Source organism: Tenrec ecaudatus, chromosome 12 (assembly GCF_050624435.1).
Source record: "Tenrec ecaudatus isolate mTenEca1 chromosome 12, mTenEca1.hap1, whole genome shotgun sequence".
NCBI classification, from domain to species: domain Eukaryota; kingdom Metazoa; phylum Chordata; class Mammalia; order Afrosoricida; family Tenrecidae; genus Tenrec; species Tenrec ecaudatus.
The window spans coordinates 101,711,272-101,736,624 of NC_134541.1; the positions used below are offsets into that span (position 1 = coordinate 101,711,272).

General features: G+C 52.6%; 1 protein-coding gene across 3 annotated transcripts; it reads right to left on the bottom strand.

Annotated features, from left to right (window-relative positions):
* Positions 1 to 429: 429 nt before the first annotated feature.
* On the bottom strand, positions 430 to 16,579 carry NUBP1 (NUBP iron-sulfur cluster assembly factor 1, cytosolic). Of its 3 annotated transcripts, none has more exons than XM_075564296.1 (11): positions 16,490 to 16,579; positions 16,307 to 16,411; positions 13,838 to 13,971; positions 10,596 to 10,664; positions 8,489 to 8,521; positions 7,740 to 7,830; positions 7,032 to 7,186; positions 5,062 to 5,172; positions 4,113 to 4,215; positions 1,197 to 1,280; positions 430 to 678 (listed from the first exon to the last, which is right to left on the bottom strand). In XM_075564296.1, the coding sequence occupies exons 1-11, from the start codon at positions 16,554 to 16,556 to the stop codon at positions 617 to 619; spliced, it is 1,014 nt and encodes a 337-aa protein (XP_075420411.1). In that variant the 5' UTR covers positions 16,557 to 16,579; the 3' UTR covers positions 430 to 616. The 3 variants fall into 3 exon arrangements, with proteins under 3 accessions (XP_075420411.1, XP_075420413.1, XP_075420412.1); XM_075564298.1 differs by lacking the exons at positions 16,307 to 16,411; positions 16,490 to 16,579 and adding exons at positions 14,732 to 14,794; positions 16,007 to 16,108; XM_075564297.1 differs by lacking the exons at positions 16,307 to 16,411; positions 16,490 to 16,579 and adding an exon at positions 16,007 to 16,149.
* Positions 16,580 to 25,353: the final 8,774 nt, after the last annotated feature.

Here is a 25,353-nt window from a genome sequence, read left to right on the forward strand (position 1 = left end):
CTCCACTTCTGTGCCCGGAGAGGGAGGGGCAGCAGGGTCCTCTCCTCACAGACGGCCTCAGTACAGCGCTACACATCATGGGCGTGGGGTATAACCAGAAGGACTGCACCCTTGTTACAGTGGGTGGTCTGAGGGCTTCTCCCAGGTCACTGTGACACCAGACCTGCACCTTAGGCTCTGGCCTCGGAGCTGACCCCTGGCCCGAGGTCCTCCAGCCATGTTTAACCTTGGCTGCACGAGAGTCCCTGTGCTGCTTGATAACGCGGCTGTGTCCTGTGCAGTCATGAGCGGCACCCAGCCCTCAGCTCTCTCTTCAGAGATGGGCGGCTTCCAAAGAGGGCTCCGTCCTGGTCCTGGACTGGAGAAACCATGGCCCCAGGACCCGGCCGGTGTGCCTCCTGGGAAGGAAGTCCGAGATGCATAGGGGAAGGAGAAGTTTTTATTTGGGAAACAGCACACTTGTCAGGAAGGCTCTTTGCATATGCACAGAGCTAGACACGGAGCGTCGCTAGGAAGGCACTGGGCCCGGCGCTGTGCCCACGAGCACGGCACGCTCCATGTGCTGCTGGCTGGGCCCTGGCCGAGCGTTTCTGGCCTGTCCTTGCCGCTTCCGCACTCAGGACGTGCCGCGCTGCTCCTCCTCCTGGGATGGGTGTCGGTGACAAAACGCTTGGACTCCTGGGAAAAAGGCGACAAGCACAGAAGCACGGCAGCTCTTCACCCTCGAGTCCCAGCTGACGGCACGTCCCGACACGGGCACTCCAGGGTAGCTTGCCCTCGGCACCGAGCTCCCCAGCCACACGGCCAGCGCTCACCCTCACTGCTGGCACCCTGCCATGAGCGCCCAGGGCAAGGGCAGCCCACAGGCGGCTTTCTGCCACAGCTGCATGGAGACGGAGGTCTCCCACCGTACAGCGTGGCCTCACCATGTGTCCTAACGATGAGTTAGCCCGTGCCCCCTAATGGTTCTTGGGAGCTTGCTCACATTCCCTACTCCTGGCTTCCTTGCTGAGGAGTCACACCTCACGCACGCCACCCTGTCCCCACCCCACTGCTGTCCCCACCTGAGGTGGCGTGGCGGTGTCCACTGTCATCCTAAATGAAGGAAGTTCTGCCCCGCCCCACCCACCGTGCCCATGGTGTCACCTCCTGGCCCTGCAGGCTCTGGAGGCTCCAAGACTCACTCAGACTCTTACTTTGGATTATACTTCTGTAGGCTAAGGTGGCTGGCGAATCCGGGGCATCCGTCAAAAAAGACTGTCCTTTGTCACAACTCTTTCCTTAAAGAAACAAACAAAGAATGTTACAGCCACGAGGACAGCGATCAGAGCTCTCTGGTGAAGCAACCCTCTTCGCCGCCCGTCCGCTCAGCAGGGCCCCTGCACTTGTGCTTGGCTCTGTCTCGCGCCCGCTCCCTGCTCCTGGCCGTCGGAGTCATCTGGGTGCTGTGAGGCCAATGCAGGTGCTAGGGCCCGTGAAGAAATGGCCCAGCAGCTTCCAGGTGGGCCCAGGAACCTGTGTTTCAGAGGATCACTGAATTCTTTTTAATAAAAAGATAACGTGTGTGGTATCAAAGTACAAGATACAAAAGGAACGATCATAAAACCACTTTTCCAAAGAGGGTGTCAGTGTTTGGGCTTTTTCCCAGAAACAGAATCTATATTCAAACGTGGCACGCATGCGCGCGAGCACACACAAACTTAAAAGGAGCTTCCGGACCAGGCGGCTCTGCGCATTGTGCTGTGGCTAGCAGCTCAGTGGGTGTCCACGATGCCACGGACACCGACTCACTGCCACAGATTCTAACCCATAATGACCCTGGAGGGCCGGGAGAACTGCCCCTGCAGTTCTGAGGCTGCACATCGTTACAGGAGTAAAAAGCTGCTGACATGCAACCCACTCTGCCAGCAGGCCACCCCCACCCGCACCCCACTGCCTGTGTTTTGGGGAGGGTGGACACATCAGCACGGTCCCCCTTCTGCAGCTGCCCTGTGGCATCCACTCCGTTCCTCACATCCCCATCCTGCTGGTTCTGCTTCCAGTACTCAAGCACCCTGCCCCCGCATAGCCGGATCTAGTGCTGAGTTAGCAGCCTCTAGTGTAAGTGGAGTTTTGAGAAGAGCCCAGTGCTTGCAGGCTGTCAACAAGGGGGGCGGACACGCGGCTCCAACAATGGGACTAAGCACAGAACAGCTGTGAGGGTGTGTCATCCTGTTGGGCACAGGGTCGCTAAGGGTCAGAACCACTCGATGGTACCGAGCACCACCACAAACATAGTGCTCAAGGGCGATGTTCAGTATGTTTTGAGCCAACGTGCTACGTCCTGACAAGGTGGCCTCAAGGGCTAGCTTCAGCTCATGACTGGAAGAATGTCTCAGGGTGATCTTACGGACATCTCCAGTCTCAACTAGCCCAGGAGGTCTGGGTTTTTAAAGAAGTTTGAGGTCCTGTTCTACATTTCCCTGCTCCTATCCATGGCCATGCAGGCTGTGACTAGAATGGGCAGTAGTGGTAGCGGGGCACCACCTAGTTCCTCCGGTCTTAGACTACGTCAAACCACGGCCGTGAAGACTGTCCTGTGGACTAGTTTCTTCTCTGAGCCATTGGTTTCCTCCTTTCTCTTTGGCTTTGGGTGAGCAGAGGCCCAAGGCTGTCCCTTCTCTGACTGCTCAGACCTGCTCACCATACTGCACAACACGGCCCACTGCTTTGTACCTTGAAGGCCACCACACACCAGCACCTTGAGATCGGCTAGTCTCTGCTCAGCCACATGGCTCTCCGCCCCAGGGAGGTGCAGCACACCAGCCAGTGCAGGCAAGCCTCAACCCCTAATCCTTGGGAGCGCAGTGTCATCAGCCTGCTCTGTGTCTGCTCCCAGAATGAGCCAGACTGGAAGGCCTAGGCCGGGCTGGTGTGCTGCAGTCTCAGGTAGGTCCTGGCAAGGCCAATTCTCCAGTCACCACTCCCTGACTTTGAGTCTGTGTTGCCGGGGGAGGGGGGGGAGGGAAGGGAAGGGAAGACGAGTCAGGGGAACCAGAGGAGCTGGTCTGCTCAGTGTGGCTTCCTGTATTTTCTGGGAAACCAGACACCAGAGATGTCTTCTGAAGTGTGTGAACCAGGGGGCTCTTCAGACGTATCCCCTGGCTCCCATGCCTGCTCCTGGGACGACACCATACCTTTCCCCACTTCCCCAGGTTTATTCTGGGCCCTCTCTACCACAATCCTCCTCAGGCCTGGAGTCTCCCTTGAAGGGTGTGGCCTCCACCACTGGCCCCGCTGCACAAACTGAGGTCGCACCTATCTCTCGGCTGTTGCTCTCAAAGGTCATCCACCCCGTGGGAAGGATGCCCCTGCTTTCCCCGTTTCTGCTTTTGATCTTCATCGAGAAGCCCCAGGCCTCTTCACCATCGCTCTCCTGGCTGGCAGAGCCTGTCTTGCCACCTCAGGGAGCCATGCCTTCCCCTACACTGAACTGCAGATCCCTAGTCATCTCCCTCTGGGCACCGAGTCCCTGAGCTGCTGCTCGAAGCCCAGGCTCAGACACCTACGGATCTTCATTCCCTAACGGGCAGGGTGCCAGGGCTTGGGGGCAAAAGCCCCTCACAGTGGCCTCTCCCCTTCTCCTCAGAGCCAGACACCCCCGTGAATGAGACACTGTCACTTTTTGGCAGGCACTGTAGCCGGAGCAAGTTAAATACTGCACTGCTGGAGAAATAGCCCATACCCTCCCCCACTGCCAGCCCGTGCCCAGGGTGAGGTGTAGACAGGCCTACTGCTGCTGCTCTGGCTCCCTGGCCATGAGCTCACGGTGCTTCGCAGGACCATGGGAGGCCAGCTAGCCAAGAGAAGCGCATCCATGCGTCGCAGGCCAGGGGCCGCCCTGGTGGCCTGCCACTGTCTCAGCTGGGCGAAGGGGCTGTGCTGCCTTGGGAGGTGGGCTCCCTTCCCGCCTGCTGGGCCTGGCGGTTGCCTGGGCCACCTGGCCACATGCTCAGCGGGCTTTTGGAGTGGCTTTAGCATGCCCTCTACATTTCCTCAGACCCAGACCTCACTGGATCCTGGCGCTGACCCCTTGGTGGCAGGGTCAGCGCCAGGCATGCTGACACACGCACCTATCTGTGGATCCAGAGGTACTCTGCCGAGGAGTGGGACCTGCAGGTCCTGGCACATGGCCTCTGCGCCGCCAGTGGTCGGAGGGAAAATCTGCGATTCTTTCTGAAAGGCACGTCAGGGAGTGTGAGTTTAAGCAGAATGATGAGATAGATCCAGATTTTACAAGAACTTAAAAGACTCAGAACAAAAAAAAATCATATCAATGTGAAAGGGGGAGAGGGCAGAGTGGAGACCCAAAGTCCATTTGTAGACAATTGGACATCTAGAAGGGTCACAAGGTAGAGACGAATCAGTCAAGATGCAGTGTAGCAACGATGAAACATACAACTTTCCTCTAGTTCTTTAATGCTCCCTCACCCCTACTATCATGACCCCAATTCTACCTTACAAATGCGGCTAGACCAGAGCATGTACACTGGTACAGGTAAGAACTGGAAACACAGGGAATCCAGGACAGATAACCCCCACAGGACCAAGAATGAGAGTAGTGATACCAGAAGGGTAAGGGGAAGGTGGGGGAGAAAGGGGGAACCGATCATTATGATCTGCATATAACCCCCTCCTAGAGGGACAGATAACAGAAAAATGGGTGAAGGGAGACAGCGCTGGTGTAAGACATGAAAAACAACAATTTATAAATTATCAAGGTTTTATGAGGGGGAAAATGAGCTGATACCAAGGGCTCAAGTTGAAAGGGAATGTTTTGAAAATGATGATGGCAGCATGTGTACAAATGTGCTTGACATATGGATGGATGGATGCTTTGTGATAAGAGTTATTAGGGACCCCAACAAGTGATTTAAAACAAAAAAATGTCTTATTTGGAATGTCAACCAAGCAACCCCCCGCAGAAAGCCTTCTAGTCAGCAAGTGTGAAGGGCTGACCCCGGCCAAGAGGGCGGGGCCCAAGCAGGAAAGCGGGGAGCTGTGCTCAGGAGCCGCCCTCACCTTACACCGGGGGCAGATGAAGCTGCTCATGTTCTCCACCACTCCGATGAGAGGCAGCTTCACCTTGTGGCAGAAGTTGATCTCCTTCCGGACGTCCTGGAGCGATACCTCCTGCCACGGGAAAGCACCGGTGTTCACGGCCACGGGGTCAGGCACAGTATACAACGTTGCCGAGGACATCTGTACCCAACACCGACACCCGGCCCTTCCCTAGGAGGGTTTGCCCACGATCCCTGTGTGAGGTGCTCAACACCGACATCAACAAGAGCAAGCTCCCGTCAAGCCGACGCATGGCGACCCTTAGGACAGGCAGAACTGCCCCATGGGCTTCCCAGACTCCCACTCCACGGGAGGAGAGAGTGGCTGGTCGTCTCGATGGCTGGCCTTGTGGACAGCAGCCCAACACAGTCACTAACCACCAGGACTCCAACCCAACCTCTGAAGAGCCAACTCCACCCCCAGCAGCCTGGCTGGCCCAGGAGATGCCCGACAGGCGCCCAAGGCTGCAGGCCCTAACGCAAATGGCCTGCCTCAGCCTCCCACGGGCTTGAACGCCTTGTTCACCTTGGGCCGCCAGAGCTCTCACTGGGACCACAGCCTTCAAACCCACTCCCAAGCCCGGAGGGCTGCTTCCACAGCGCGGTTCTCAACCTGAGTTGAGACCTCTTTGGGGATCGAATGACCCTTTCACAGGGGTCACCCGATTTATAACAGTAGCAAAAAGACAGTTATGAAGTACCAACCATAACATTGGGTGGGGGGGGGGGTCACCACCACATGAGAAACTGTGTTAAAGGGTGGCAGCACTCGGAAGGCTGAGAACCACAGCGTGACTCCTGGGCACCGACGCGGCTCTGTAACCGCCGTCTTTCTTCACTTTCCTTTGCTGAGTGCGTCCCAGAGCACAGGGGGCCAGCGTGGACTGCATCTGCCTCCAAGCTGTACTGCCCGGGCCACGAGGAGCCTGCTGTCCACTGATCCCATCCTGCTGGCCTGGGCCATAGCACAGGCTGAAGCCAACAGTGGCGGGCATTCCAGACTGCCAGGACCCTGCCCAGTGCCCTCCTGTGGGTGGAGAAGGGGCCCCTGTCTCTCACTGCCATCTCTGCTGCTTCCCTGACCAGGGGACCTCAAGCCCAGACGCCGCCTGTTTGTCACGGGGGGGCCTGTGTATCGCAGCTTCCAGAGCGGGACAGCCTGGGAAGAAAGGCCTCACACCCTACGGCTGGAGTTGAGCCGATGAGGACCCTGTGCGCCACAAGGCTCCCATCTGTACCCACGACGAGGACGCAACAGGGCTGGGCGTGCGTCACCATGAGCCCGGCCAGCCCAGCAGCAGCCACAGCACCCCTGCAACCTGTGCGGGCTGTGGAGGGCATGCACAGCCGCTCACAGCCCTGGCTGCAGCCCACCCTGTGCAGGGCTCTCCATTTGGGTTCTGCCTGGTGGCCCAGCCTCTGTGTGACAGTAGAGAAGAGAGCAGGCAGTGCTTAAGAAGGCTCAGGACGTACAGTGCCTTACCCAGAATCCCCTGGGCAGGCCCAGGGCTGGCTCTGCTCGCTGTGGGGCTGTGACTTGGGAGCACCAGGAGGGTGATGCAGCCACACGGGCCAGTGAAGGGACAGCAGCACCCACCATTCTGCTGGCTTTGTGCACAGAAACCACAGGCAGGCCGTGTTCACCCACAACCGCTTAATGTGGGCAGCCATGGATGGGTAAGTGCGCCGCTGCTCCCCCAGGGGCCTGACAGCCAGGGAAACTACGGGGCAGCTCTCCTCTGCCATGGGCTCACTGTGAGTCGGGAGCGGCTCGATGGTCCCACAACAGCCAAGCTCATTGGCCTGATGCAGACAGTTTCAACAAAAGGCCTGTGCCACTCAAATGAGCGAAGGCTTGGAACGGGCTGGCGGGCTGAGAGCGGTGCGGGAAGGTATCCTGGGAAGCTGTGGCTCACTGTGCCAGCTGCTCACCTGTGGGGTGGTGACGATCACCACGCCGTCAATGTTGGCCGCCGAGAGGTACTGGACCACGGAGAGGTGCTCGTCGGAGGTCCCAGGCGGCGTGTCCACAATGAGGTAGTCCACCTCGCCCCAGTCCACGTCTCGCAGGAACTGCTTGATCATGCCTGGAAAGAGGCCAGAGGGAGGCCGGCCGCTCATCCTTCCTGAACAGAGGGCCCGCCAAGCAGCAGGCTGCGTGGTACATTCAGGCCCTGCTAAGAGCAGTGGTCTTCAGGCGGCGACTCTGCCCCGGGGAGAGCGGCAGCATGGGGAGACATTAAGGTTGTCATGTCTGGGGGTGGGGCACTGCTGACATCTGATAGGCAGAGGCAGGGATGCTGCTAAAAGCCCTCTGCCTCCTAGGCTGGCCCCTCACAAAGGAGGATGTGGCCAACACGGCCAAGGGGAAAGCAGGGAACCCTGGACGCAGGGCCACTGCCACTTCACACGCCTCTCTGACCCAACAATGCCTCTATCCACCCCTAACAAAAGCCACTTCAGGGTTATGTGGGCTGTAAGCTGTAAACATCCAGTGCATAACAGTGATTACGGAGCGTAAACAGACAGCTGGCAGGGGTATCTGATCTCCAGACAACCAGCGCCGCCCTCCAGACGGCACAGGTCGCCCATGTTGTGGAGAGCGACTGAGGCGACAAGCAGGGAAGCAGGGGCACTGACCATTTTTCTTGGGTCCCCGCCAGATCACAGCATCATCGGGGCTGCTGAGCAGGAAGCCCACCGACATCACGCCCAGGTTGTCCTCCACGTACTGCAGAGGGGACGTGAGGACGTGGCTCAGAGACCCCCACAAAGGAAGAGGGGGCTTCTCAATAGAGTCTTCTAACTGAACTCTGACCAAAAATGCTTTCTGAACAAAATTACCATGGGGCTTCTGAGTAGATTTCCTCTTTGTAGCCTCAAGTCATTTTGGGGGCGGGGGTGGCGGTAAAGGTTTCTATGTTAGAGGATGGAGAGAGTGAGAGAGAGGCCTCGTGTAGCCTTGTAACGACAGTACACTCGGTTAAAATCCACCAAGGACCTTCCCTCAACTGTCTGTACCAGGGGCCGGCAAATTGTGGCCGCTGGGGCCAAATCTATCTCCCTGTCTGTTCTGGTCAATAAATAAAGTTTTATTGGAACACAAGGGTGGTCATTTGTTGATAACTGTCTACGACTGCTTTCACGCTCGTGCAGCAGAGGCTGGTTGGCCCTTGAGATGAACGTATTTACTACTGAGCCTGTCCCAAGAGAGCTAGCCAACCCCTGGTCTTCATCATCTCCCTGGACGCCTCTCAAAGTGCTTCAATCAATGCCTACTGGCTGATGAATGAAGGGATTCAGAACAGTGCTGGGGACCCACCATCCTGACTGACTGTGCACACGGGACCCCTAACACCTGAGCCTGACAACGCCAGAGGCAAACTTACCACTGGAGACCAGCCCGAGCCACTCTGGTGAACCTGCGGGAACATGAGCAGCAATGGTCACGTCTAAGACCCTGCGGCACCAGGTCACACCCCACACGCTAGATAAAGTCGTCAAAGACCCAACCCAACCCAACCCACTGCCACCGAGTGGCTTCTGACTCACAGCGACCCTACAGGGCAGCGGAGAATCCCCTCAGGTTTTGGGACTGTGAATCTGTATGGGAGCAGACTGCCTCATCTCTCTCCCTCAGAGAAGGTGGATTTGAACGGCCAACCTTGTAGTTAGCAGTCCACTGCTAACCGACTGTGCCACGGGGGCTCCTTCAGGGAAGACTGCTTTAGAAGCTTGCATGTAACTCACGTGCTGTGCTGGAGTTTTCTGACACTCGACAAGTGGGCTGGGTGGGCAGCAGCGGATACCCTCTAGCCCCTCAGCCTCCTAGTTGGGTTCTTCTAAAAGCACCCAGGTTCCGAGTCAGGGAACCAAAGCTGGGCTTCAATATAACTTTGGGTCTGAAGTGTTTTTCAAAAGGGATGCGGAACTCGGGTGGGGGCTGAGAAACAATGAAGCTGCTTTGGAAGCATCCAGGGCAAAGGGAATTGCCCACGGCGGAGGAGTCAGAACCTGCCTGGCCACCAACGTGCAGAGAACGAAGTTTATTCATGGTGACCGGGAACGGGTGGGCGGGGAGTCCTGGCTCCAAGCAGGACTTTCTGCCGACAGCGCGTGCAGCAGTGGGCAGAGCTACTGCGGCTTACGATTAGCACACGCTCACTGAGCTCGACATGCCAAAGGGGCGAAACTGGCACACGTGCTGTGCTTCTGTTAAACAACAGAACTCCCAGCCAGTGGCCCCATCTGAGTGCTGCCTGCGGTCCTCGGGGACACTGGGATGACCACTGCTATCCCTCCAGGCTCAACTCTGCCTCATTTACAGTTTTTACAGAGCGACAGCTGAGTCAGTGTCGCCGTGGTGGCATGGTGGTTATGGGTTATGCCGCTAACTGCAAGGTCAGTAACTCAAAAGCACCAGCTACTCCGGCGAAGAGTTACAGTCTTGGAAACTCAGAGGGGCAGTTCTACCCTGTTCTACAGGGTCGCTACGAGTTGGATGGCAGTGAGTTTCAATGAACTGAAGGCACAATGCTGCTTAGATGGGAGCAAAGCAAGACCTTGCCTCACATTCTTTGGACACATTACCTGGCAAGGCCAGTCCCTAGAGAAGGACCTACGAGCATGTTTGGGAACGTAGGGGGCGGTGAAAAAAATAGAGTCCCCGTCTGTGTCCACAGGTGGACACAGTGGCTGCAACACTGACTGTGAGTGTGGCACAGAGGGGCAGTGTGCCGTGCTGCTGTGTACGGGCTCACTGTGAGTCGGAATCAACTAACACTGAGCTCACACCCGACAACACAGCCTCTCGAGCAACGGACAGGAGCTGAAAGAAAGTCTGCATTCCTGGAGGAAGTCTGAGTTCTCTTACAACAGTCAACGACTCCCCATCGGAAGTGGAAAGCCACTCAGCAGCGTATCCGCATGGGGCCGCACATGGGGGGGGGGACTTCATCTCTCTGCATGTGTCCCCTGTACCCAGAGGAGCCTGGGAGCCCTGGAACCACCTGAGCCTAGAGTCCTAGCTCCAGTGTGACTTCTTGGGGACGCCTCTCCAGGGGCTGCAGCCTGTGGCTACCCACTCAAAGGAAAGGCCAGCTCCTCACTGGCCCCCGCACAGTTCCTCGGGAGACCGCAGGGCAGAAATACTCCGTTCCCATGGTAAAGAGCCCCTGCAAACCCGGCCTGGCTTTCCCAGTGAGGGCCGAGTCTCCTTGTCTGGCTTCTGCATTTCAGGCCTGTTTCCCTTCCCCCTAAGAAGACATCACAAGTACCCTTTCTCAAGTAGCTTTGGTGAACTTTTCAGCTAATGCCCCTCTGAATGCAGCGCACTGGGGGGTGCAGCCTGAAGCCCGGCCAGCTTCTGGAGTGTCCACCCGAACAGACACGACGGGCCCTGCTTCCCACTGACTGTGTTTTGTAATGCTCAGCTGCAAAGTTTGGGCTCAAGGGTGTGTTTCCTCAGTTCCGAAATATCTATCGCTGAAACATTACCTGCTCGCCTTCCAATCCCATTATCTTGGGAATTGACGGTCCACATATATCAATGTCTAGGAGAGCAACCTGGGGAACAAGAGAGTGGGGAAGTTACACGGCTGCATGTCCCAGACGGCCCCCTGCACACTGGCTGAGGGGGAAAGAAGGCGCCAGACACTGGGCCAGCCTCGGCGCAGGCTCGGGGGATGGAGTCACACCAGGAGCAGCATGCATCTTCGTCAGGGAGGCCACAGCCCTCCGAAAAGAACTCAGTGAAGGCCACTGGCCCTGGCCCCCCAGAGCCTGGCTAGCTCTGTGATGGCCTCATGACTTGGGCACAGCACTGTCTACTGAGCCCTCAGCACATGGCAGGCCCCGGCATTCCCACCTGTTGCCTTGGGGAGCTCTGTCTCTGCGGGAGAGGAAGCAGAGGTTGAGAGAGGCCCCGGGACCTGCTCAGCAAGCCCGAGGCAACACTGGGGCATCGTCCATCAAGGTCTCCGGAATCTGAGGCCCAGTGCTGCGTTCTTCCCCGGGGCATCTGTGACCCTGGGGGCTAACGGTGGCTCAGACTAACCTCTCAGAGAGGCATCCAAAAATAAGAAGGCAGTCTTCAACGAGAGCCCTTTACAGAGCAGCTTTGCCGCCGCCTCTCCCCCAGACACCCTGACTTCCTGTCTGGCCCGTGCATGAGCCGGCCTCGGGCATCTTAGGACTCATCTTGAAAGCGGCTGTCTGGCCCTCATGGGTGAAGCAACCCTGGCTAACTTTTTAACTTGCCCAGATCCGTTTCTTGCTTCCCTCTTCAAGCCTGCTCAGCAAACCCACCCTACTTCCTCCACACACAAGACCTGTACTGGTCCCAAGTGATCCGCTGCAGGCCCCGGGCGCCCTCTGCTGGCCAGAATGATGGGCTTCCCGGTCTCACCTCACACACTGTCAGAGGCTCAGGCTTGGGGAACCTGCCCCCATCACTACAGCCCTCTGGACCACTGTCACCTACGCTATGTGGCCCGCAGTCTGCAGCCCCCCTTTAGGGGACAATGCAGACTGCTTCCTTTTGGAGAAGGGCAGTCCCTACAACCAAGGGAGGGTCCTTGGGGATGCAAACAGGGCACTGGAACTACCCACAGGGCTGGTGGCCCGGGAGGGAGGCCTGGCAATCTGCTTCTGAATGCACTGGCCTGGAGCACCCGCAGAGTGGCTCCACTCTGCACACACAGGGTGCCCAATGGAGAGCACAGCTGGGCTCCTGCGGAGAATGGCGCGTGCCCACGCGCACTACTGTCCAGGCGGTCTCGGCAGAGCGCTCCACGGGGACTCGCAAGCCGTGACAGCACTGAAGTGGCCTCCCACGCCCACCTCTCCTGGTGGCTCTAACTGCCAAGGACTCCATCACTGTGTCACTGACCGAGTCCACTCACTTCCATGGTGGCCCGAGGACCCCGCTGACAAGCTGCTGCCATCCAGCTGGACACCTGAGGGAGCCGGCTGCCCTGCCCACCAGCCAGCTGATCCGGATGTTATTCCCCATGGCCGGAGACAGCCGGGTGACAGACAAGTCAGCAGGTGTGCGTTGAACCTGGCTAGGTGACCCACTCATTGTCTGCATCACCGTGGTCAGGAGCTCACCAGGTGCCGGAGCTCCTAGGCACTGCCAGTGACCAGCCCACGTGGCTGCTCCCCAGAAGGCTGGTGGTTCAAGTCCTCCCTACACACACAGCCACACAGCACAGCCTTTGTTTGATATTTGGGGCCGCCAGGCGTTGGACTTGATAAGACAGTAACTGGTGGTGCTGCCGTTGCCCCACGGGCCATGTCACAGCCGGGAAAAGCAAGGCCGGATCACAGCACTGGACAAGTGGGGCCGTGAGGTCAGCCTGGCCCCTAAGCTGGGCCCCCATCCTCCGCTGCTCCCCACGGCTGTGCGCCTCCATTTCTTCCCCCTTGGGATGCTGCCCTCATTGTTCCCACCCACTGCCTGCCTTCTGACCCCCCTCACGGAGACAGAGCAAACTCTTAAAGACAGTTCCTCACACACTGGATGTCATAGTAGGGCTCCTACAGTCATATCAAGTCATGCTGTGTCTCCACCCAGCACTTTCCCAGAGTGTCACAGGTTCTTTATCCAGCACAGCCTTCCCAGCCGCCAGGCAGCCCAGGCCACTGGGGACCACAGGGCACCAATCCCTCAGCACGACAGTGCACCACATGCCTTCCAGAGGAGCCGCTCACTCTTAGTGCACTTTCTCCAGGCGTGTGTGCGTGTGTGAGTGCGCACACTCAGGTGATGTAGGGTGGTCTGGTGTTAACCATTGGGCTGGGTTTTTTAAAAATTATTAAGCAGTATTTCATTCTGGAAATTAAAAAGGTGGCATGCGCTCTGTGTTTTAACAGAAGCAAGCCACAGCACACATGGTTGTAGTGACCACAGGATGGTGATCTGTGGGTACCTGGAGATGCAAGGCCTGAGTCCCTATGAAGAAGGCAGAGTCTCAGCATGCAGGCACGGCTCAGCCGTGCGATCTGCGGGCCAAGAAGCACCCTCTTCTCCCTGAAGCACAGAGCAGTAGCGAGTGCTCACGCTCCAGCGCGCACCTGCACAGATGGGAGAGGAGCTGCAAACTCCTCCTCAGAGAACTAGGAAGAGCTATTTCAGGCTTTACAGGTCAAGAGGCAACATGTAGGTCCCATCAAACCACTTTCAAGTAATGCTTTAAAATTCTCAACACCTATGTCCTTGCACAGGCTAGTAAGCCAGTAGCAGGCTGAACTAGCCCACCGGCTCAAGTTTGCTGCCCCAGTCTGGAGAGAAACAGGAAGGGGCAAATAAGGAAGAGAGGGAACACTGCTCTACATTTCCACAGCTTAAGAACAACCTAACAACACACTTGGACCTTACTGCAAGGGGGCCCCTTGGATCCCTAGGTGAAGCCCAGTTAACCTGCTCAGCTGTGAATCCAAGCCTTGCAGATTCAACCCCACCACAGGTGCCTAAGAAGAAAGTCCTGGTGATCTACTTCTGAAAAATCTGGCAATGGAGACTCCTTAGAGCCCAGTTTTCCTCTGAGACACTAGTAGTCACCCAGAGCTCGCGTCCAGTGGACAGACAGCTCATGATCAGGCGTACCGGGAATCTTTCTGCAGACATCTATTCCATAGAGGTCCATCCAGCTTACTCTGTAAGCTAGGCTATGGGACACCACCATGGCCAAGGTAGAAGGTGCATCCCCCAGCCTCCCCCCAACCTCCAGTCCCACCTGTGTGTTCTCGTCCTCCGCCAGGCCGTGGGCCAGGTGGGCACTAAGCGTGCTTTTCCCAACGCCACCTTTCCCCGACAGCACCAGGATTTTGTGCTTCACGGTCTTCATCTTCTCCTTGATCTCCTCGATGGCTGCCGAAAGAGCAGTGTGGCTGATCAGGGCCAGGGAGGCGGGGGCGGGAGCTCCGCCCTCCCCGCAGACCAGGCTCCTGGGCCTGGCGGGGAGGGACTCTCTTCACGAAGGTGCTGAGGCTCGAGACCACAAGGTGGTTCTCACCACCCAGGTTTTCTTCTGACTCTGAAAAGAACTGTCTCTTTGGATTTCTGAGTCTTCAAATCTGTATGGAGTACACACCCCTGGGGGCACAGTGGGTGACATGTCGGGTTACTAACTGCAAGGCCAGCAGCCCGAAACCACCAGGCACTCCTCGGGAGAAAGACGAGGCTTGCTACTCCTGCAGAAAGTTAGTCTCGGAAGCTCACAGAGGCAGTGCTACTCTGTCCAAAAAAGCCGCCCCGAGTCAGACTCGACTTAATGACAAGGAGATTGGAGAGATTCTCCTTCTTTAGGATTATCTTGGCTATCAGCTCCCCGAGGGCAGGCATGCTGCAGTGAGTGGAACTCTGTATCCCCTGCTCCAGAATGGACCTTCCCACGTTTCAGCAATGACTCTCAACCTTCGAGCCGAACCCCACAGGGACATGACCGTGTCTGCATACAGTTTTGGTGGGGAAGGACCGGGATAGCCCAAGGATACTGGCACATATCCTGTCACACAGAGGGAAGCCCTCATGACAAAGAATTATCCAGCCACATATGTGCAGTGTTGAGGTTGAAACACCTCAACCCACAGCCGGCACATATTATACGACTGTCACCGATAACTCTCACCTGTTGCATACTTCACTGTGCACCAAACATCTCCTTTTAAATCCTTATGACACCGTGAGTCATCTGTTTTTCCAGTGAGGAAATAGAGGTTCAGAGAGGCTAAATCCCTTGCTCAATAATCACAGGGATTTCCAGATAGGCCAAAAATCAAACTTAAGCTTCTCTTTGAACTCCTGCCAATTCCCCCCCTCCCCCCCCACCTGCTGCTACACGACTTTGGTGGCTACAGCACTCGGCTACTAACTGAGAGGATTGAGGTCAAACCCTTCAGCTGTTGGGGAGGAACGATGTGGCAGTCTGCTCCCCTCCAGACGACAGCCTTGGTCACCCTGTGGGGTAGTTCTGCTCTGTCCCACGGAGTTGCCAGAATCGATGCCATGACAATGGGTTTGGGGTTTTGGTTCTCTAGGGCGGTGCCCAGAGTCCCCTGCACCCTTGAGTTCTTTCTTCACAATATTCACTGCTCTGATTCATTAACCAAAGTCAACATCACCAGGTCGGTGTGCCCAGTATGTGGTAATTGCCTGGTCTTGGCACAAGGGACTCAATATTGAATTCGGTGCCTCCACCTTAGCTCTCAGAACTCACCCCTCGCTGAAAACCGCAAGTTCTGAGAACCAAACATCCCTAGAGCCAGGAGGTTCTTTGAAGATATGGTCACTCCACCTGTCCTTGACATATAGATAAGATTAACGACCTTCTCCCTTCTGAAGCACCTGTGTGCGCAGATCCTCCCCAGCTGTGCCTGCCAGCAGTGGGCATAAAAACGCAGCCAGAACTCCCCACTGCGGGGCTTCAATAGCTCAATACCCTGAGTTGCTGAACCCACCCGCAAGCTTCTCAATAAAGCCTGCTTCTAAAACTTTGCCAATTGGATCTTTGGTTCTGTTTCGCGCCCCAATAAACCTTACAGTAATAGATCTCTCTATTGAATGAGGCACCCTGGTGGTGTAGGGGTAAGGCGTTGGGTTGCGATCCGCATAGTCAGCAGCTCGGCAGGAGAAAGTCGTGTTCGATTCTCCTACAGTTACAGAGTTACAGCCTCGGAAACACACAGGGCGGTCAGAGAGTCAGCAGCGACTCCATGGCACGGTCAGAAGTTCAAAACGACAAGCCGCTAGGAGAGACAAAGACATGGCTTTCCACTCCCGTAAAGCGTAAGAGGCTCCGAAACCCACCGGAGCGGTTCTACCCTGTCCTATAGGGTTGCCATGAATTGGCGCCACTCGATAGCAGTGGGCTTGGTTTGGGCTTATTGAAAGAACTCTTGCTCACAAGATAGAAAATGTTCTCTGGTGACACATCAAGAAAGTGGCTGATGGAGTCACGCGTGGGGCTTCCTGTCCTCAAAGCTGCTCAATGGCCCTGGTTCTGGCCAGGCTTGACCGCCGCCCGCTACTGTCACTCCACCCTCTGGCCCTGCCCTTTCCACGCCCCCTGGGGCCCCGCCCCTCCCCTTGCCTTCCTGTCCCGTCACGCGCTCCTTGGCCTGTCATTCATCCGGAAGGCCCGCCCCAGCCCCGCCTCTTCCTGGCCCTGCCCATCACTTCCGGGACAGGCCCCGCCCCTCCTCACCCGGGTCCGGGGCGGCGCCGGCTCCCGAGGCGCACAGCCGCTGGTTGGGGCATCCCTGACACGAGGCCCCTCGACCCGCTTGGGCGCTGCCGGTCCCGGGGCACTCTGCGCGGACACAAGATGACAGTTAGCGGGGTTCCCGCCCCTCCGAACCCACCGCCCACGTCCGCTCCGCGCGCTCACCCTGAGGCACCTCCTCCATCCCGTCGCCTCTGACGTCGGCCCGGTTACCGGAACACGCCGTGCGCATTTCCGCCCCGCGACGCGCACTCTGTTCTCCGCGGGCGCCAACGACGTCTCCGGGAGCGCGCACGCGCGGCTCTAGCGCTGGCGGGCGGGGCGCTCCTGTTTCTGGTCCCTTTAAAGATGACCTGCAGGTGTTTACCTTGAAACCGTTCTGCACGTCTCCCGTAGCAACGGCCGCTATTCTACCTAAGCTGAATGTCATGAATACAGTTTGCATTCAGGCATAGCGTTTATATTTATTCTGAGTTGGAATTGGCTCCGTGGCAGGGTTTCTTTTTCTTTTTTTAATTTACAGTTCATATTCTTTTTAAAAAAAAAAATTCCCCCCTACCCCTACAGTTCATTTTCGAATTCCCCTAGTGATCCCAAATAAGACACCCTCCCCTCCGCATCCTGGTCTGTTGTCTGACTGCAAGGAGTCTGGGAGAGCCTGTCACTGTTAACCCAAACCAGACCAGGTTGATTCGAGGAATTCCAAGTGTGCCTCTGCAAGCACTGCCTGAAGGAAACAGCTGGCTTCCCCCTCTGGACTGCTTCGAAGTCCAGTGAGAGCAAGCAAGCTTATTCACTTTACACTATGTAACAGAAGCATGACTTACAATGGTTACATGTTTTCACAATGAGCACAGGATACAATTGATACTCTTAAGAAGGCAGGTTTTGGGAGGATCTTAGGATATTATACCTCCAGTTCTCCAGGGGCCTTTGGGCCATCATCCCTTGGATGTACCCTTGTTTGTCTAAATTGGGGTGATGCATCCGTGCCTGGCTTGACCAGACCACTGCCCCCAAGGCCTCTGACTAGGATGCTCCTGTCTGGCTAACTAGCCTAATGGCCTTGCTTGCCGTCTTCCTGAATCTGGGCATCCCTGCTGATGAAGCTTAAAGGCAGTTTGTGACTGCAAAGGAGGGGATTGTTACATTTTGAACTTTTGACTAAGGAAAGTTTAACTTGTGTTATATCTCTGGTACTTTGATTAGCAGCAGACTAACTTTCACCCTCTCTCAGATGTACTCAGGGATCACATGTTGCCTCTTGTTGTTGTGTCTGTACTCAAACCCACGGCCACACCACCAGTGGGTTCTGACTCAGCCATTCTGCAGGACAGCGTAGCGCCGGCCCACTGGACCTCCAGGCCCACTGGACCTCCAGCTGTGCTCTCGGGAGCGGATGGCTACAGCTTCCTCTCAAGGAGTCACAGGTGAGTTTCAGCCGCCAACCTTGTGGCTAGCACAGCAGTTCTCAACCTGTGGGTCACAACCCTTGGGATCAAATGACCCTTTCAAAGGGGTCACCCAGTTCATAACGGTAGCAAAATGACTGATGAAGTAGCTATGAAAATAATTTTATGGTTGGGGGGGTGGGTCACCAGCACATGAGGAACTGTATTAAAGGGTCATGGCATTAGAAAGGTTGAGAACCACTGGGCTAGCAGCTGACCACCCAACCACTGTGCCACCAGGGCACCTCTTGGTTAAAGGCCATTATTTCTCCATCTGTCATGAGTCAGGACTCCCTGGCCCAGAACTTTGTGATCACGTGAGAATCCCATGCTCCATCCACCTCCCATTCAGAGGGTTTAGCGCCTTTCTTTCTTGAAGTGGTTATACTACACTCTTAACCATTGTATCATCAGAGGCCTGGTAGCATATTGGGTTACATGTTGGGCTGTTAACCACAAAGTCAGTAGTTCTAAAACCACCAGCCGATCTTCTGCAGAAAAGTGAGGCTTCCTGTTCCCAGAAAGATTTACAGTCTTGGAAACCCCCAGTGACAATGTACCCTGTCCTATAGAGGTGCTCTGAGTTAGAATTGACTCTACTGGGTCACAGAAGGGCAGGCAGGCTTCAGGTTACTCTACGTTCAGGCAGATGAAAGTGAGGCTTCGGGTGGGTAAGTGGCTTGCTCAGAGTTTCTCTTTGCCCCAGGGGAGAGGCCTGAGACAGGGCCACATCCCCATCAGTGTCCCTCAAGGCATTTCTGGCACATTCTCCCCTGTGGCTTTCAGAGGTGATACCACTGTAGGACTCTGGTCCCTAGTTACAAAGGCCCCTCCCACGCTACATGAAGGCCCTCTCTGCACAGCGATGAAAAAGAAGCATCTACTGCTCTCCCCATGCACTACTCCCACCGGGCTCTGCAAACAATGACGCATCCTGCCCTAAAACATGAAACGAAATGAAATCGCTCTCTCCCCCTGACCCCAGCGTCCTTCTCTGCCCCTCCCAGTCAAACTCCTAGCTCACCTGGGATGGAATTTTCCACCCACTGGGGAGAGGCTCTCTCAAACTCATTGCTATCATGCCAACTCATAGTGACAGGGTAGATCTGCCAGGGTGAGTTTTTATGGGAGTAGAAAGCCCCATCTTTCTCATGAGGAGAGGCTGGTGGTTCTGAACTGCTGACCTTGCAGATAGCAGTCAGCATGTCTCCAGGAGGGCAGAAACTAGGGAGCAAAGCAGATTCCCAGGCTCCATCTGGTGCATCAGACACTGAAGAGAAATCTGCACTGTCCCACTCTCATCAGGCACTCTCCGTGGTAATTTGAGAACTATCTCTTTACTCACACAAATCAGATCATGACCCTCTGAAGCTTATGAACCCTCAGTGACTCCCTATGCCCAGAGGAAAGGCCAATTGCCACAGGATTTTCAGTGACCTATTTCTTTTCCCCAGCTTCACTCCCCTCTGCTTGCTCGGTATCTCGCAGCTCCCCAGGCACCCAGTCTGCTCCCAGGTCCTTTGGCCAGCTACAGTCTCCACCAGCCCTGGCTGCCCCGCCCTCTTTGACATCACAGCCCTCAGTCTCCTGGTCTCACCCCCGGGTCTACCTCCCGGTGTCTCCCCAAAGTCCTGGTGTTGGGTTTGTTCAAAAGACCTCAGAATGGGAAATGCCAGAAACCAACAAAGCAAACAGTCCTGCATCTTCAAATTTCCGTTACCCCACCATAGTCCCCTCAATTTGAAAGAATAGATTTTAAATTTAAGGCTTTTTGCTTTGGGCCCTCCCTCTCTCTGATCAAAGATGGAGAAGGTGACTCGAGACAGAAAAAAAAATGGGCAAGTTTGTTTGCTATTTACAGAACATAATAAAGGCCAAGTAGGATCAGTGATTGACAGTGATCGACGTGAAACCACTGTGGCTGGATATTTTAATGGAAAACTGATGGTCTGCTCTGTACACCCAATTCACAATAAAGAGTTCAACAACAACAACAATAAAATAAATCTAAGTAATGAGATTTTAAGTTTATTTGTAAAATATTCCTGTAGACTTAGATATCTAGAAATATGAGAGTTTAAACCTGCACTAAGACTTTTGGGGTCCATATGCAAATGTAGTGAAGAAAGGTGAGGGTGCCCGGCTATCAAAAGATATAGGTCATCTAGCTCAGAAGCAACAGAGCCCACATGGAAGAAGCACACTAGCCTGCAAGATCACGAGGTGCCGAAGGGATGAGTTCTCAGGGATCAAAGAACAAAAAAATCATATCATTGTGTGCTCACCTCCCTGACACAATCGCTGAAGACAAATGGGTGCATAAGCAAATGATGGTGCTTGGCTTTCAAAAGATATAGTGTCTGGGGTCTTAAAGGCTTGAAGGTAAACAAGCGGCCATCTAGCTTAGAAGCAACAAAGCCCACATGGAGGAAGCACACCAGTCTGTGCGATCACAAGGTGTCAAAGAGATCAGGTATCAGGCATCATCAGAACAAATCATATCATTGTGAATGAAGGGGAGAGTGCGGAGTGGAGACCCAAAGCCCATTTGTCGGCCACTGGACATCCCCTAAGGGAGGAGACGAGCCAGTCAGGGTGCGATGTAGCAACGATGAAAAATACAACTTTCCTTTAGTTCCTAAATGCTTCCTTTCCCTCTCCCCCTACTATCTTGATCCCAATTCTACCTTACAAATCTGGCTAGACCAGAGGATGGACACTGGTACAGATAGGAACTGGAAACGGAATCCAGGGCGGATGATTCTTTCAGGATCGATGGTATGAGTGGTGATACTTGGGAGGGTGGGAGAGAAAGGGGGAACCATTTACAAGGATCTACATATAACCTCCTCCCTGGGTGATGGACAACAGAAAAGTGGGTGAAGGGGGACAGGGCAAGATAAGACAAAATAATTTATAAATCAAGGGTTCATGAGGGAGAGGGGAGCGGGGAGGGAGGGGAAAAATGAGCTGTGGCCAGGGGCTTAGGTGGAGAGCAAATGTTTTGAGAATGATGAGGGCAATGAATGTACAAATGTGCTTTACACAATTGATGTATGTATGGATTGTGTTAAGAGTTGTATGAGCCCCTAATAAGACTATAAAAAATAAAAGGAAAACATCCTCCCCCAAAAAATGACTTTTGGGGTCAAGTGTACGTACCTTCGAGGAGTCTTGAAGGTGAATTGATTATGCATTATGTTGCTAACCTCAAGGTCAGCAGTTCAAACCACTGGCTGCTGTGAGGGAGACAAACGTGGCTTTCTTCTCCAGAGAAGTAGAAACCTTCTCAGAAACCCACAGGGGCAGTTCTGCCCTGCCCTGCCCTACAGGGCCGCTGGGAGTCGGCACCGGCTCCATGCAGGGGTTTGGGTTTGGGGTGCACCCTGTACATCAGAAGTTCACACCAGGATATATTCGGCCCTCCCACCTACACTAATTAAATCAGGATTCGGGGGGGGGGGGGAGCTGGGCCTGTGGTGAACATGTGCCAGGATTCGCGTTACATCTCAAATCTGGCTTCAGCTCCTAGGAGCTGATTACTGGCAAGCGGCTTCACCTCTGATCCTCCCTGGCTGGAATGATGTCACCCCTCAGAAGCACCAGGCAAGGGAACCTGGTGGCTGAATGGTGAAAGCACTCAGTTGCTGGCCAGTAGACTGGCGCTCCCACCCCCCAGCGGCTTCTCAGGGGGAAGGTCTGCTCCTTTGCCCACAGGGGTGCCCAGTCAGCCCTATGGAGACAGCCACACGCTGTGGCCTGGAACTTCTGCCAACCCGAAATCGAGTCACGCAGGGCTACTTAAATGGTTTCTACTTGCGCCCCGATTTTCAACCCGAGAAATTGGTGAGGTGGGCAAGTGCTGCCGGAAATACCTGAGCTTCACCGTGGGCTTGAATCAGTTGGTTGTTGCACACCCCAAACCTTTAGGTGGTGTCAAATTTTCTGAAACCCATGTTCAGGCTGGTGACCCGCCGTGTAAGCAGCTGTGCTCCGTGCCACCTCTACCACCACCCACAAAGCCCCAGGAACAGAGCGGCACAATACAAGCGCCCATGATGTGTTGTGTTTACATGAATGTAGCCCACCCTCGGGCAGCCCGTCCTGGGGTGTTCATTACCATGGTGAAATTGAGGCTGAGGCTAGGAGACTTGCTCCTAGTGTCGCTCCCACAGGTGATGAAGGACTGGGACCCGGGTCCCCTCAATTTCCAGTTCAGCCTGCCCCACTGCCACGGAGATGGGGAGAGAACCAAGTCCAACTGGCTGCAAATGCCCTTGCCTATTTAACGTAACGGAGCAGAGAGCCCTGCGGCATAGTGGGTTCTGCAAGGTACGCAGTTTGAAACCACCAGCTGCTCCTCAGGAGAAAGATCAGGCTTTCTACTCCCATAAAGTTACAGGCTTGGAAGCCCCCAGGCACAGTTCCACCCTGTCCTCTAGGGTCGCTATGAGTCAGGATCCAATGAATGGCAGGGGGAGAGAGCGTGCATTTGAAACGGGTGGCGCAGGAATTCTTGCAGTTCCTCTGGGTGACCAGTAAGTGGCATTGTTTCCCAGCCCGTGAACCAGGTAGCCAGGCTCAGTGGGTAGAAAGTTTGGAACTTGCCAGCCTCCTAGACTGGACACTTTTGGGGGGAAGCTTTCTCCAGGCAGTAAACCGGGGTGCTGTAGGCACCCCCTGTTTGTCTCTCACAACCAAGAGACCATTTCCCTTCACTGCCTTCATCACCTGAAGATATTTTGACTGGGGTGGGGTGGGGGTGTGAGTGAGTGAGTGAGTGTGTGTGTGTGTGTGTGTGTGTGTGTGTGTGTGTGTGTGTGTGTGTGTGGTTTCAGACACAAGTATAAATTCAGTCATGACTTGGAGTGGAAGTTCTGTTTGGCCTTTATTCATATATGTGTTCCTATGTTGTTTGAGGATACATTTTAAAAACCTTTAGAAATAAAGTGTTACACGCACAAGATCTTTTTAGAAGATTGAAGAGCTAGCATGTTACTTTGAGGACTCAGGTATGCCTGTATGCCTGACCCAAGCCATGGCATTCTCCATTGCATCAGATCTGCATGTGAACGTGGGGCATCAAATAAGGAAGACCACAGAAGAAAAGATGCATTTGAATTGTGCTGCTGGAGAAGAATATTGAAAGGACCATGGACTGCTCAAAGGACAAACTAACTGATTTGTGTTGGAAGACGTGAGGCCAGAGTGCTCCCTAGAGCAAGGTGACCAGATTTTAACATTGTTAAAGTGGGACACCATTGACGGGGGGGGGGGGGGGGAGGGGGGGTTGTTCTTGATTTAAAATTTGGTCTATATGGAGCAACAAAAATATTCATAGAATGCAAAAATAGTATTATGATATATGTTTAAAATTTCAATGTAAGCACAATTTACAAATATAATACATTAAAATTATGTATACTATTATTTTATTCTTTGGCATATTTCTCATTTGAATGAAATTTTTTAGTAGATTGCTGTCGTTGTTTAAAAGGTCATGAAATTTTTCACAAGAATTTGTTAAATTATATTTCACACACAAAATGGCTTTCAAAGTCTCAACACTTAATTGTGATTTTTCTGATGTCCACAGTTTATTTACCATAGAAAAAACATATTCAGTCGCAGCATTAGTTCCTGGTGAGGACAGCGCATATTCCACAATTTTTAGTATGAAACATGGTTTGTTTCAAGATGATGAAATATTTGTAACCATTTGTTCTCTATTGTGATTTTTGCTAATGCCCAAGATTTAACCTTTTCCTTATCAATATATATATTTAAAATAATGATAGCTCATTAAAAAGATCGTTTTTGGAAATATTACTATATAGGAAATTTTGAGTAATATGATCAAATGATTTTTGCACATCATTCCAATTAAGTTCTTGTTTTAATGTAACCCAATGAAAATGTTCAAAATTATTGCAATGTACTGTCCACTCTTCTAAATAATCTGTGCAGTTACTTTAGAACTTTTTAACGTGATTCATGATATCTGCACGATTTATTGCACCTTGTTCTTTTAGCTGGCTTATACTATTATGGATTGTTGATGGAAGAAAATTATTTTCTAACCGCTCTTGACACTGAAATTTTAAATTATTAACTTCATTTGCTACTTTGCTTACTGAAATATTGTCCCCTTCAATAAGTTTTATAGCATCTTGAAAAAGAGCTGCTTGATTGTGTACAAACGCTAGCCAAATTTTTGACGATTCTTTTTCAAAAAAACTCTTCTAAAATTCTAGGACATTTATCCTGTGATAGAAAGTAGGATTTCAAAGGTTCGTATATTTTCAAAATTCTTTTGACATCTGGCAAAAGAGCTGATGAGCGTGTTTTACTGTATCCAAGTATTTTCTTATATTTGACTGCTGCAGTTTCACAAAATTCTTTAAGCATTTCAACACACAGTGTATATATAGAAATAAGAATATATTTTAATAACAATATTTTCCACATCTACAGGCAACAAATCAGCAGCTATTTGAATGGCATTATGTATTATGTGTGCTACACAGCCAACACCAATAATGTTTTGATTAAGGTTTTTGTTTAATTTATAAAAAATAATATTTGTACCTCTTCTCACTTTTCCTCCAAAATTTGCGCTCATGTTGTCTGTACAATATGCAATCATTTTATGTTTTAAATAGTTTTTTCCCAAAATATTAATAACGGAACTGAAAATTATTTCAGAAGTTTCGCCGGGCACAGGAATGAAATCTAAAATTCTAATTTTTATTCCAATTTCAGAATCAAAAATCTAATAATGGTTGGAAATAACTTTATATCTTTATGATTAGATGTGTCAGAATATATGGATATAAAATTTAATTTTTAATAGATTTTAAAATTCTGAACATGCGTATGGGGAAAGCACATTACACACAATTGCCTCGGATTTTGTTCTAACACAGGCAAATTTTTTGTTGATTAACTTTTTGACAACTTGTGATGTACAGTCCATAGATCTGAAGGAATGATTGTGATTAATATGAAAAGACATACGGTAAGTCCTTCTGCTAATGCTAATTTCTTTTCTTCATCTCCATAAGTTGTTTTCTGAAAAAGTTCCTGTATTTTTGGAGGAAGATGCAACAGTATTTAAATATCTCTTATGTTTCTGTGTCTCTAAGTGCTTTGAAATGTCATCCTTCCCACTGTGCGAAATAGAAAATTCACCATTACATTTCTCACATTTTACCATGCTTTTGGTTTTTGGTTTTTTTAATAAAAGGAAATTCACTTCTTAGATCATCGTTGAATTTGCGCCCTCTTTTCTTACTCATTATGTTAAAAATCTAAAATAAAAAAAATTATATTATAAATTATTGTACACATATTGCTTGAAAACACAGCAAGTAGGTACATAATTACATGAACATATTTTATTGTTTATAAGTTAAATTAATTTGATTGTTATAAAGTAACTATATATTTTAAATTATTTAAATTTTAATCCTATATTTCTTTCTAAATAACAACAATACTAACTTGTATTATTTTTTCTCTGAATTTGCCGTAACATAAGTCATAAGAGTCACTTTCAAGGCCAGCGCTAGACTTTTT

Coding starts and splice junctions, on each gene's coding strand:
- NUBP1 (XM_075564296.1), bottom strand. CDS start 16,556: ATGCGCACGGCGTGTTCCGGTAACCGGGCCGACGTCAGAGGCGACGGG. Junction 5,173..7,031: donor TGATCGTCACCACCCCACAG/GTGAGCAGCTGG, acceptor TTCCCGTGGCAG/GAGGTATCGCTCCAGGACGT. Junction 4,216..5,061: donor TCATCTGCCCCCGGTGTAAG/GTGAGGGCGGCT, acceptor CGTGCCTTTCAG/AAAGAATCGCAGATTTTCCC.